The sequence below is a fragment of the Nerophis ophidion genome, linkage group LG14, assembly GCF_033978795.1.
Source record: "Nerophis ophidion isolate RoL-2023_Sa linkage group LG14, RoL_Noph_v1.0, whole genome shotgun sequence".
Taxonomy (NCBI): Eukaryota; Metazoa; Chordata; class Actinopteri; order Syngnathiformes; family Syngnathidae; genus Nerophis; species Nerophis ophidion.
The window spans coordinates 39,720,689-39,733,862 of record NC_084624.1 but is presented as its reverse complement, the minus strand read 5'-3'; the positions used below and the strand labels follow the sequence as shown (position 1 = coordinate 39,733,862).

Here is a 13,174-nt window from a genome sequence, read left to right as displayed (position 1 = left end):
GACTGAATACAAAATTCGCTGTGCAGGTTTTATTTTTCCTTTATAAAGTTCAAAACATGGCGTTATCGTTTGGCATCATTAACTGCCAAAATTGTTGTCATGATGGCTTCAGAAAAAAACAATTTTGGGTGAGATTTGTCTTATTTCTAGAATGAAAGCAAAGCTGATGGAAGTCGGGTTATGAAGCTAATAAAGTAGTTAACAGGAAAATAACAAGTAGAATGGTTAAGAGTGTGGAAAGAGAAGGTGGATAGCCTGCAAAGCAACATGACTTTATGGCCATTACCTGGAACATGTTGGTGTGTTCACGGCATTTTCACACAAATAAGTTTGAATTAACGACTATTTTATAGTCTTTAATTCAATAATAATAATTATTTAATTTGTAGGATGTTAGCGTTAGCTAAGTTAAGTTAAGCTAGCTGCGAGTTACAAACAAGCAACAGTAATACCCCTGTGGAGGTCTTGCGCCTCCGGGTTCTTCGGACCATAAATCATCGACATACCAGGCTCTTCCAGGTTTGCAAAAGTGTTTTATTTTACAATTAAACGTGCAAAGTCTTTTGAGTGCTTTTCAGAAGTTGTCTTTCTACCAAGTGAGCACACGAATGTTTTTTCTCCAGTGTCTAGTTCGCGCTCGGCTTTGCTCTCCACCATCAACAACAACTACCTCTCTCCTTCTCCAGAGCGACAGGTGATCAGACAAACACTCTCAGCTGTGTCATCTACGCACCTGTCGCTGATCTCAAAACTGGTCCTGGCACACCCCCCTTCGCTGCAGGTCTGCAGGCCACGCCCCTCACAACCCCATTCATAGATCAATAACTGAGAAGACTTTAAATATATCCCACATTAGTGCATACACATTTTTAATCCAGTTTGTTGCTCTATCTCACAATACCGCTGGTTGAGTACAGCCATGTAAACAAAACCCACGTCCAGCAACAATGGCTACTCAGCCCCCATAATGCATTGCCAAATCCCGTGCCGTCTCCAACCCTATACTTATGTACATGAGTTTTTTTGTTGTTGTTTTATTTATTTGAGAGAAAACTACTTTTCACATTGTCATTAAGGGGTATTGTCTGTAGAATTTAGAGAACAAAGATGAAATTATAACATTTTTGAATGTGAATAATTTCCAGATGCACTGTACGAACAGCACATGAACAAAACAGAGCTGGGATTAAAGTGTGACCGTGTTGTGACAAGACATGCAGCACAGTTCAAAGGTCACGTTATGGGATTTACGAGATGATCTTTTTGTGCGCTTCATGACACTGCAGCCTCTCTCTGACCCGCTTCACTATGGTGACAGCCACAGGCATGTCCAAAGACAAAAAAGCAACACATGGAATGGGAAAATGGCGCAAATAAAAAAATACTACAAACCATGCACCTGGAGATTGGCAACAGTAAATTGGCCCTAGTGTGTGAATGTGAGTGTGAATGTTGTCTGTCTATCTGTGTTGGCCCTGCAATGAGGTGGCGACTTGTCAAGGGTGTACACCGCCTTCCGCCCGAGTGTAGCTAGGAAAGACTCCTATTAACCAAAATAAATTACTGGTAGCTTGGTTCATGTGGTGAATTATACCGGGTACCATTTTCTTATATGATTGTGAACTAGCATGTATTTGTATTTGGTCACAGAATCCTTTAGAGCAGGGGTGTTAAACTTAGTTTAGATCAGGGGCCACATGGAGAAAAATCTACTCCCAAGAGGGCCGGACTTGTAAAACCGGCGGCACGATAACTTAAAAATAAAGACAGCTTCAGATTGTTTTCTTTGTTTAAAAATAGAACAAGCACATTCTGAGAATGTACGAATCATAATTTTGTTGTTGCTTTTTTTTTTTCATTTACATGTTGCGGTTTATAGTATTCTATTTTTATTTGTTGTTATTTATACTTTCTGAATAAATTATGTGATAATGTTCATCAGTCAAAACATTACTGTTAATTTTTAATCTCATCATGATTCAAAAATTATATCAAAATGTTATTTATGTAGTTTGCTCATTTTCCTCGACTGATGTACTAACATGTGGTTTATTTTTTTTACATATGGAGCATCATCTGCAAAGATACAACTAATTGCTATTGCGACATCTAGTGGACATATTTAGAACAGCGGTTTCCTTAATTCAAAAATTTCAACTAATTTTTACACCGAGCAAACTCATCCCGCGGGCCGGATGAAACTGGTTCACGGGCATGATACGGCCCGCGGGCCGTATGTTTGACACCCCTGCTTTAGAAGATTATCCTAGTAGGGAAATATGCCCTTAGATAGCTTCGGGTGCAGATGTCCATCACAGCTCTCCAGAGAGTGGTGGCCCTTGCCCCCAGGACATTGGGGAACATAAAAGATAGCAGCAGTTGGATTTTAGGCGGAAGTGTAAACACAATAACGACATCTGGTAAGAGCCCCCCCCCCCCGGTAGGAGTAGAGCTCAGGGGTTGGAGATCACTCAGCTTCATTGAGCAAAGTAACAATGGCTAGGTGTTGTCTGCATTTGTACAAAAAAACTGGGTGTTGTCCAAACTGGCCAACCCCAAGGCTAGAACTACAGAGCGTAAGGGTCTTTGTGTAAAAGGAATTTAAGGACCGTTGTCTGAGAGGACAGCAGAAGAGTAATCAGGCCCATACACTCCTTTTCCTGGAAGCTGCAGTTCCAGTCTGAGGCTCTCTGAAACAAATATAGCTTTTTGTTTGACGATTCCACGTTGGCGTCTTCTTGACTTATCACCCATCAAACAGTCACTCAGTCCTGGGAGAGTGGCACGACCAACAATTATACAACACTTACTTTCTTGACAGCCTGACTAACTTGCCAGTAGCTCATCAAAAGGGAAAAGTCTGATGATGTCCACTCAAAACTTCTTGGTGGTCCACTTCCTCCAATTTCTTCATCACAGCAGGAAGGGATAGAGAGGGTCTACTCTAAATATTAAATATATATTATAAATGCTTAATGTTTTTAGATGCTGGGAGAGGAACGACAACCCAATACCAAACTGGGTCATCAATGGACCCATTGGACTGTCTATTGTGGTAGGTGCCTCGTTGTTTTTCTCTATCCAGGAGGAAGATCACAATCACCCTACAAAATTCTCGTCAGTGTTGGTTGTTCCCATTTTAAGACCAGTTGTACTGTTCAACTTCTCTTTCAAAACCCAGTCAAATCGTTCTTTGTGAGTTTTTCACTCTGCGTGTGGTCTTCCAGGTCAACTTCATGCTCTTCATCAGCATCATTCGGATTCTGGTACAGAAGCTGCAGTGTCCTGACGTGGGCGGCAATGAGCATTTACAGTACGGGTCGGTACCTTTTACTAGACGCACTGCTCGGGCCAGGCCGACACAATAGAGTCATCTAAACTGTTTTGGAGTAATACAAGCGCAGCAAGCATTAAATTGATGTGAATTGTCACTGAGAAAAGAGAGGTAGGTGGAGTCATTACCTGCTTCTAATGGAGAGACAGAACCAGTCTGAGGACATCTTTTTATTTGAAAATGAGTGTTAGAACCTTGAATTGTCACAAACACATACCGTATTTTCCGGACCATAGGGCGCACCAGGTTATGAGGAGCACTGCCGATGAATGGTCTTTTTTGAATGATCTTTTTTCATATATATGGCGCATTAAAGGAGTCATCTTATTTTTTCTAAACTGAAAACACTTCCTTGTGGTCTACATAACATGTAATGTTGGTTCTTTGGTCAAAATGTTGCATAATCTTACAGATCATCTTCAAGCCGCTTAATGACAGTCGCTTCCGGATGCGCCGTTTTGTGGGCAGTCTTATTTACGTGGCTCACCTTCGGCAGCATCTTCTCCCCGTCATCATTCAGACTTTACTTAAATCAATAAAGAGAAGCATCTCCTCATCTAGAAACAACAACAAGGCCGGAAATGTGTCCCGTGAAAAACTGTCCGACCGAAACGGTCTAATAACTAAAGTTCCTTGGGTGAATAATGGTAGTTTTTAGCGTTTTCATGTCGAGTTTACCAACAGATATGAGTAAGAACTTTATGCTACTTTATATTGGAAATGGCAACAGCGGAGGATGAATGTCCCATAACAAGATAGAGAAAAAAAAGCTTATCGACGATGGCAGACGCGCAATTTTTCAGGATTTATGATACCAAAAGGTAAGAAAAAGTTGCTTTTGCATAATATTGCAAAACAAAACGCCAGATAATATGTCTTACCCTGCGATGAGATGGCGACTTGTCCAGGGTGTACCCCGCCTTCCGTCGGATTGTAGCTGAGATAGTTACCAGCGCCCCCCGCGATCCCAAACGGAATAAGCGGTAGAAAATGGATGGATGGAAAATGTCTTACCTTATACACACACCATAATAATACTCGTATGTTTAATGCGCCGACAATCCATCAAGCGGTGCAGTTTCACAGCTTACCAAAGTCCTACTAAAATATTTTGACAGATTTTTGAGCGCCGTGTGAAATGTTCTATATTTTCAATGGAACACATATAATGTTGGTGTTGTTTACTTGAGTCATATTGCAGTCTACACCTATCTCTTGTGTGGGAGACTGCTATGGGGTCACATTAGTGCCAAAAATCCAAGCGCATAAAAACTGTTATCGCGCGCTGATTCTCCTCTTCGTTTTGGCCCTTTGGGGGCGGGTATGCTTAGACGGCCCCTCCTTTCTGATTGGTCAGGCGAAAAAAGCTCAGGGCCAATCAGAAGTATATCAGGGCGGGTTATCGTCAATATGTATCAAGATAATACAACTCCTGTCGACAAATACATTCTAAAAAGTCCAAATTTAAGTGGGGTTGTGGAAAATGCCAATTGAATTTTATCTAAAAGTCTTTGAAGAAGGGAATGTCTCATCTGTTGAGAGAACATCACATAGTTAATGAAGTGTCAAGATCAATATCTCGCTTTTCATACACATGCAACCAGTCCACAGATGTCAGTCAATGATGGAAATGATATTTTCCAATATGTTTTCTTTCCTTACTTGTCTGTTTTAAAAAATATATATTTATTTAATATTTGTATATGTAAATATTGAATGTATGCCACAATGTGGGACTATTAATTTTCTTTCCTCTATCTACTTTAAGTTTACACCAGAGTCTACCCGAACCAACTTATCTATGCGTACTTCATATCAGGACCACATGATTAGCATATGGGCCTAATTATTGATGTTATGATTGCAATTACTATTTTAGTAGAATAATGAACGACAGGTTATCACTACAATTAATGAATATGGTTTTAATATTACTCTAAAAAGTATTTAGGTTTCTGCAAACAACTCAAACTATGGAAAATTAGACATCAGCCCAGATCAGTATAGATGGCAGAGTTAAAAATATGAATTTAAAAAAACAACAAAAAAAGCTAGCTCCATACATTAGGAAAATTAAATCTGAGAGATAATAGTGTAAGACTTATTTGTTCAGCCATGATAGCCCCATGAAAACGTGATTTCCTTTCTTTTTAATCCCAGGGAACTGCCAAGGACCTTTCATCATAGATATGAATAAACACGCCATGTTTCTCTAGCGTAGTGGCCATCTTACCTTGGACAGCTGGTCCCCATCATTTTAATTGATGTCAATGGTACATGTACTATTTAAATATACATACAATACTCTGACATTTATAACAAATCGAACCTTTTGGAAATTAGTAGAAAATTGAGCAAGTTATGGTTATTTATATAGTACATGTATGGCGTCACATTAGTGCCAAAAATCCAAGCGCATAAAAACTGTTATCGCGCGCTGATTTTCCACTTCAACTAATTTCCAAACGGTTCGATTTGTTATAAATGTCAGAGTAAAAGGCGCCGCGCGCGCGCACAAAAAAGCACCACATGCGCGCAAAAGAGTGGAGAATCAGCTCGCGATAACAGTTTTTATGCGCTTGGATTTTTGGCACTAATGTGACGCCATAGACTGCCGCCATAGTGCAGTCTACACATATGTCTTGTTTGACTGCCATCTACTGGTCACACTTATCATTACAGCATGTACCAAATATAATTGCTTCTAGGTCGGTAAGCAAAACCAAAATGATTCCGTACCTTAAGCGCACCCGGTTATAAGGGGCACTACTTAGTGGCCTAGTGGTTAGATTGTCCGCCCTGAGATCGGTAGGTTGTGAGTTCAAACCCCGGCCGAGTCATACCAAAGACTTTAAAAATGGGACCCATTGCCTCCCTGCGCGGCACTCAGCATCAAGGGTTGGAATTGGGGGTTAAATCACCATAAATTATTCCCGGGCGCGGCACCGCTGCTGCCCACTGCTCACCTCACTTCCCAGGGAGTGATCAAGGGGATGGGTCAAATGCAGAGGACAAGTTTCACCACACATAGTGTGTGTGTGACAATCAATGGTACTTTAACTTTAACTTTAACTTTAACTTTAAGGGGCACTGCCGAGTTTTGAGCGTGAAAAAGGAATTAAAGGCGCCTTATAGTCCTGAAAATACAGTACATATATGTACTCCATTCCTGACACACTGGAAACTTGCGCAATGGCAATGACTAATAGAGCATATCTTTTCAATCCCCAGATCACATGCAAATATGCCCCATTAGTGGCAGCTAGAATTACAGGCATGGGCTTTAGAGCAACCTGATTAGACAACATCTCAACAATTGGAATGTATATTTCCTTTGATGATTCAAGTTTTGATGTGTTTCTATTCCAGGAGGTTGGCCAAGTCCACGCTCCTGCTCATTCCCCTTTTTGGGATTCACTACGTGGTCTTTGTTTCTCTCTCGGAATCCATAGCCGAAGACTACAAGATCTTTTTTGACTTGGCTCTCGGCTCTTTCCAGGTGCTGCTGACACTTTAAGAGTGTGTTATTGGTCATTTCTATCTAATGTATTGTACTGTGAATGTTTTTTTTTAGGGTCTGGTGGTTGCCATTCTGTACTGTTTCCTAAACAGTGAGGTTTGTAATCCCAATCAATATACATGTACTGTGAATGTTAAGTTTTTTGTTAGTAGTCATAATATTTTGTAGCAACTAGGAACGTGCCGATCAAATGGCTGCCAATATCAGACAATTTTTTATGAATAAGGTTGTGATTGACATTGTCGATTAATGCCTTCTAATGCCAACCCATTGATGTTGTATTTATATTTAGTACCCCAGCTGGCAAGCTAGCACAGAAACAGAGCCCATAGTCAGTGTGGAGACGCTCCCCTAAGTTAATAATAATAATCACATTCATCCCGGGCAAATAGACTGCGGTTCTTACTATCTTATATAATACTATTGTTATTGTAGGACAATGCTAAACATGTTACACACAGAGAGCAAGCCAGGAGGAGGCATGGTAATACCTAAACTAGTGGTTAAACTAGCTTGAAACAACACCAAGAAATACATGCTAAATAAAGTTTAAGAAGTGTAAAAAAAAAATGTTGTTAACAGGAAATGAACAAGTAGATCAAAAATAGTGTAGAAAGAGGATAATATAACAACTGTTGATGTTTTAGCATTGTTGCAGTCAGTACACAACATGTAAAGGGAGAGCGAATCAATCCATAAGTAAAATAGAGAGTGATTAGATCGATATTCTTCCACCCATCCATCCATTTTCTACCGCTTATTCCCTTTTGGGGTCGCGGGGGGCGCTGGCGCCTATCTCAGCTACAATCGGGCGGAAAGCGGGGTACACCCTGGACAAGTCGCCACCTCATCACAGGGCCAACACAGATAGACAGACAACGTTCACACTCACATTCACACACTAGGGCCAATTTAGTGTTGCCAATCAACCTATCCCCAGGTGCATGTCTTTGGAAGTGGGAGGAAGCCGGAGTACCCGGAGGGAACCCACGCATTCACGGGGAGAACATGCAAACTCCACACAGAAAGATCCCGAGCCTGGATTTGAACCCAGGACTGCAGGAACTTCGTATTGTGAGGCAGACGCACTAACCCCTCTGCCACCGTGAAGCCCATTCTTATTTTCGTCAAAATGTTTTTTGTTTTTTTTTGTTATGTTTACTTCTTAGAGAATAATTCCCTCAACACAGAAGGACTTTGAAGGGGAAAAAAACAAAGAACATGAACGAGTAGTAGATGGTAGTTTTTGTTTAGTTAGTGTCCTATTGACTTTGATCAAAACATCGTAAGTAATAAAAGAGAATTAGGAACTAATTAAAATATTTTGTTGATACTGTTAAACTGTCAATAGCGCTCACCATAAATAAAAACATTTACAATTAATACATGGGATTCGTAATGAATAGGATTGATATCGGTATCGACCGAACTCACTCACATATGATCGGAATTGGCATTATAAAACCCTGATCGGAGCATCCCAATCATAGCAACCTATCCATGGTGCTACATCAAAACAGATAGATGAGATCTTAATGAAAGAAATACAACCTTCTTATTCAATAACACGACATGTGTGTGTGCAGGTGCAAAGTGAGCTGAAGAGGAAGTGGCGTAGCGTGTGTCTAAATTGTCGTCTGAACAGAGCCCAGCGCCTAAGCAACACTTTGGCTTCCAGGAACGGTTCTGAACACTTGGTGCAGTTTCAACGCACGTCTAGAACTCAGTCCATCCTGCAGTCAGAGACCACTGTGCTGTGACCAAGACACCAGAGGGAGCTACGTCGTTTGACTTAAAGAACCGACCTGCTGCCTTGAAAGTGTAGACCATGTAAGGTTCTCACTAAAAATCATCACGGAGGTCAGTTGAACGGGTTCAGCCTAAGTTAGGTGTTATTCATTTACAAGCGACTGATGAGTGTATGAATAACAAGAAGTTACTCCACTTCATACAAACATGGACGCATGCAGAATGCATTGCACAGCTGGCAACAGGTGCATTGGCGGTTAAGTCTTACCAATCACACTTATAACACTAGAAAAAGTGCTTTGGACCAGACATCTGAAGAAGCCACCTGTGAAGCCACCTGAGAAAACGGCCCCATAGACTGCAGGAGTGCAATTATGTAACAGTGAAAACCATGAACATTTTTGCAGTTTGCCTTTTGTAGTTGTGATTGTGGTTCATTGATGTTTCTTCATTTTTGTATTGAGGGAAAAAAAACTTAAGGAATGATTATGGTAGATTTTGAAGTAATTTGAAGGCATGCTGTCTTTGTTGAACTTTTATCGTATGCAAGAAACTATTCATAGATTTAAAAAAAAAAAAAAAGTCCTATTTATTTGAGTCATAATAATGAAGGTGTGTCACACATTTATCAGTGGAGAGGAAAAAAAAGTGTTGGCTTAGGACGGTACCTTGTGGAACACCAGCATTCAGTTTGTTTGCTCTGCAACTCTTGAGTTGAAGTCTTTCTTTTGAAGAATACCTTAGTGTATATGATGGTTCAGCCTTAACAACACTGTATTATAAATCTGTAAATATGTACTCTCTCATGTCTTCATTGAACTTTCGTTTGCGTGCTGAGAAACCATGAACATCACGCCATGGTAAAAGTTATCTTTTCAAACATTGTTCTGTGTCCGGTTAAATCTGTCCAACATGCTCCGAGCGACCGCGTGACCATGCCTATGCTGCCAAATATGTCAGCCATCTTCTTAGAAGTGCCTCTTATCTGGCTCTGCATTACATAACAGAGGCGTTCATGTGTTGGCTGACTAGTAATCTGTAGAGTGACTTACCATTTTCATAAGAAAATCCATCTCCAGGCTTTACAATGGTTTTGCAAGATGCTGTAAAGTTTAGATTTCGAACACACGATGCCAGGTGTTTTGTTTTACTTCTAACTCCTTCAGAGATGACAGAAAGTGTCAGTCCATCTGAGTCATCAGACAGGAGAAACACTTGTCGTTAGCGCTTGTAGGAAATAAACACCTTTTATTGGGCGGTGGGAGGGGAGGTTGATCACACTTTCACTTCTTGTGAACAATTCATCCTGGATAAAAGTGAAGGATTCTGATGAAAGATATTTAAAGCTAATTAAGCAAATACAACACATGGAAGCTGTAATTAGACACATTCATCAATCAATCATCCATCCATCTATCTATCCATCATTTTCTACCGCTTGTCCCTCTCAAAATCGCAGGGGTGGCTGGAGCCTATCCCAGCTGCATTGGGGTGCAAGGCGGGGTAATCCATCAAGTTTTATTTATGAAATGTTTTTAATACATTAAAAATAATGCAACACAAATTGCTTTAATGACTTAAAAGCAATATCCCAATGACCCACATCCCCATCATCACACTCACACATGCACACAAACAAAAAAATGCCAGGCTGAGTACAGAAGAGCAAGGTGCGTAAACATTAACACATCATCTGCTCCAGGAGATCTCCAATATATCCATCCATCCATTTTCTACCGCTTGTCCCTAACGGGGTCGCGGGGGGCGCTGGCCAATGTAACATTAATACGGCCACAACGACAACTCTTGCTGACCTACTGCCCTCGGTAATGGCACCATTCCCAAAGTATGTGGGCTCTATTGATAACCTCACTAACAACTTTAACGACGCCCTGCGCGAAACCATTGATAACATAGCACCGCTAAAGTTAAAAAAGGCTCCAAAAAAGCGCACCCCGTGGTTTACAGAAGAAACTAGAGCTCAGAAATTATTATGCAGAAAGCTGGAACGCAAATGGCGCACGACTAAACTTGAGGTGCACCATCAAGCATTTAGTGATGGTTTAATAACTTATAAACGCATGCTTACCTTAGCTAAAGCTAATTATTACTCAAATCTCATCCACCGTAATAAAAACGATCCTAAATTTTTGTTTAGTACGGTAGCATCGCTTACCCAACAAGGGACTCCTTCCAGTAGCTCCACCCACTCAGCTGATGACTTTATGCAATTCTTTAGTAAGAAAATTGAAGTCATTAGAAAGGAGATTAAAGACAATGCGTCCCAGCTACAACGGGGTTCTATTAACACTGACACGATTGTATATACGGCGGATACTGCCCTCCAAAATAGTTTCTCTCGTTTTGAGGAAATAACATTAGAGGAATTGTTACAACGTGTAAATGGAATAAAACAAACAACATGTTTACTTGACCCTCTTCCTGGGAAACTGATCAAGGAGCTCTTTGTATTATTAGGTCCATCAGTGCTAAATATTATAAACTTATCACTTTCCTCGGGCACTGTTCCCCTAGCATTCAAAAAAGCGGTTATTCATCCTCTTCTTAAAAGACCTAACCTCGATCCTGACCTCATGGTAAACTACCGACCGGTGTCTCACCTTCCCTTTATTTCAAAAATCCTCGAAAAAATTGTTGCGGAGCAGTTAAATGAACACTTAGCGTCTAACAATCTATGTGAAACCTTTCAATCCGGTTTCAGGGCAAATCACTCGACGGAGACAGCCCTCGCAAAAATGACTAATGATCTATTGCTAACGATGGATTCTGATGCGTCATCTATGTTGCTGCTCCTCGATCTTAGCGCTGCTTTCGATACCGTCGATCATAATATTTTATTAGAACGTATCAAAACACGAATTGGTATGTCAGACTTAGCCCTGTCTTGGTTTAACTCTTATCTTACTGATAGGATGCAGTGTGTCTCCCATAACAATGTGACCTCGGACTACGTTAAGGTAACGTGTGGAGTTCCCCAGGGTTCGGTCCTTGGCCCTGCACTCTTCAGCATCTACATGCTGCCGCTAGGTGACATCATACGCAAATACGGTGTTAGCTTTCACTGTTATGCTGATGACACCCAACTCTACATGCCCCTAAAGCTGACCAACACGCCGGATTGTAGTCAGCTGGAGGCGTGTCTTAATGAAATTAAACAATGGATGTCCGCTAACTTTTTGCAACTCAATGCCAAAAAAACGGAAATGCTGATTATCGGTCCTGCTAGACACCGAACTCTATTTAATAATACAACTCTAACATTTGACAACCAAACAATTAAACAAGGCGACACGGTAAAGAATCTGGGTATTATCTTCGACCCAACTCTCTCCTTTGAGGCACACATTAAAAGCGTTACTAAAACGGCCTTCTTTCATCTCCGTAATATCGCTAAAATTCGCTCCATTCTGTCCACTAAGGACGCTGAGATCATTATCCATGCGTTTGTTACGTCTCGCCTCGACTACTGTAACGTATTATTTTCGGGTCTCCCCATGTCTAGCATTAAAAGATTACAGTTGGTACAAAATGCGGCTGCTAGACTTTTGACAAGAACAAGAAAGTTTGATCACATTACGCCTGTACTGGCTCACCTGCACTGGCTTCCTGTGCACTTAAGATGTGACTTTAAGGTTTTACTACTTACGTATAAAATACTACACGGTCTAGCTCCATCCTATCTTGCCGATTGTATTGTACCATATGTCCCGGCAAGAAATCTGCGTTCAAAGGACTCCGGCTTGTTAGTGATTCCCAAAGCCCAAAAAAAGTCTGCGGGCTATAGAGCGTTTTCCGTTCGGGCTCCAGTACTCTGGAATGCCCTCCCGGTAACAGTTCGAGATGCCACCTCAGTAGAAGCATTTAAGTCTCACCTTAAAACTCATTTGTATACTGTAGCCTTTAAATAGACTCCCTTTTTAGACCAGTTGATCTGCTGTTTCTTTTCTTTTTCTTCTATGTCCCACTCTCCCCTGTGGAGGGGGTCCGGTCCGATCCGGTGGCCATGTACTGCTTGCCTGTGTATCGGCTGGGGACATCTCTGCGCTGCTGATCCGCCTCGACATCTCTGCGCTGCTGATCCGCCTCCGCTTGGGATGGTTTCCTGCTGGCTCCGCGGTGAACGGGACTCTCGCTGCTGAGTTGGAACCGCTTTGGACTGGACTCTCGCGACTGTGTTGGATCCATTGTGGATTGAACTTTCACAGTATCATGTTAGACCCGCTCGACATCCATTGCTTTCCTCCTCTCTAAGGTTCTCATAATCATTATTGTCACAGACGTCCCACTGGATCATTATTGTCACCGATGTCCCACTGGGTGTGAGTTTTCCTTGCCCTTATGTGGGCCTACCGAGGATGTCGTGGTGGTTTGTGCAGCCCTTTGAGACACTAGTGATTTAGGGCTATATAAGTAAACATTGATTGATTGATTGATATATATTTATATATATATATGAAATATATATGAAACACTCGAGTTGGTGAATTGTAGATGTAAATATACTCCTCCCCTCTTAACCACGCCCCCCGCCCCAACCACGCACCTCCCAC

General features: G+C 41.3%; 1 protein-coding gene across 7 annotated transcripts in view; it reads left to right on the top strand.

Annotated features, from left to right (window-relative positions):
- Positions 1 to 9,399, top strand: part of vipr2 (vasoactive intestinal peptide receptor 2) — a 54,572-nt gene extending 45,173 nt beyond the window's left edge. For 5 of the 7 annotated variants that reach the window (XM_061920758.1, XM_061920757.1, XM_061920756.1 and 2 more), the window contains 5 exons: positions 2,986 to 3,055; positions 3,228 to 3,319; positions 6,704 to 6,833; positions 6,909 to 6,950; positions 8,441 to 9,399. In XM_061920758.1, coding sequence (XP_061776742.1) covers positions 2,986 to 3,055; positions 3,228 to 3,319; positions 6,704 to 6,833; positions 6,909 to 6,950; positions 8,441 to 8,614 — 508 coding nt within the window. In that variant the 3' untranslated portion in view covers positions 8,615 to 9,399. The remainder of the gene's footprint in view (positions 1 to 2,985; positions 3,056 to 3,227; positions 3,320 to 6,703; positions 6,834 to 6,908; positions 6,951 to 8,440) is intronic. The other 2 variants (XM_061920755.1, XM_061920759.1) reach the window with 2 other exon arrangements.
- Positions 9,400 to 13,174: the final 3,775 nt, after the last annotated feature.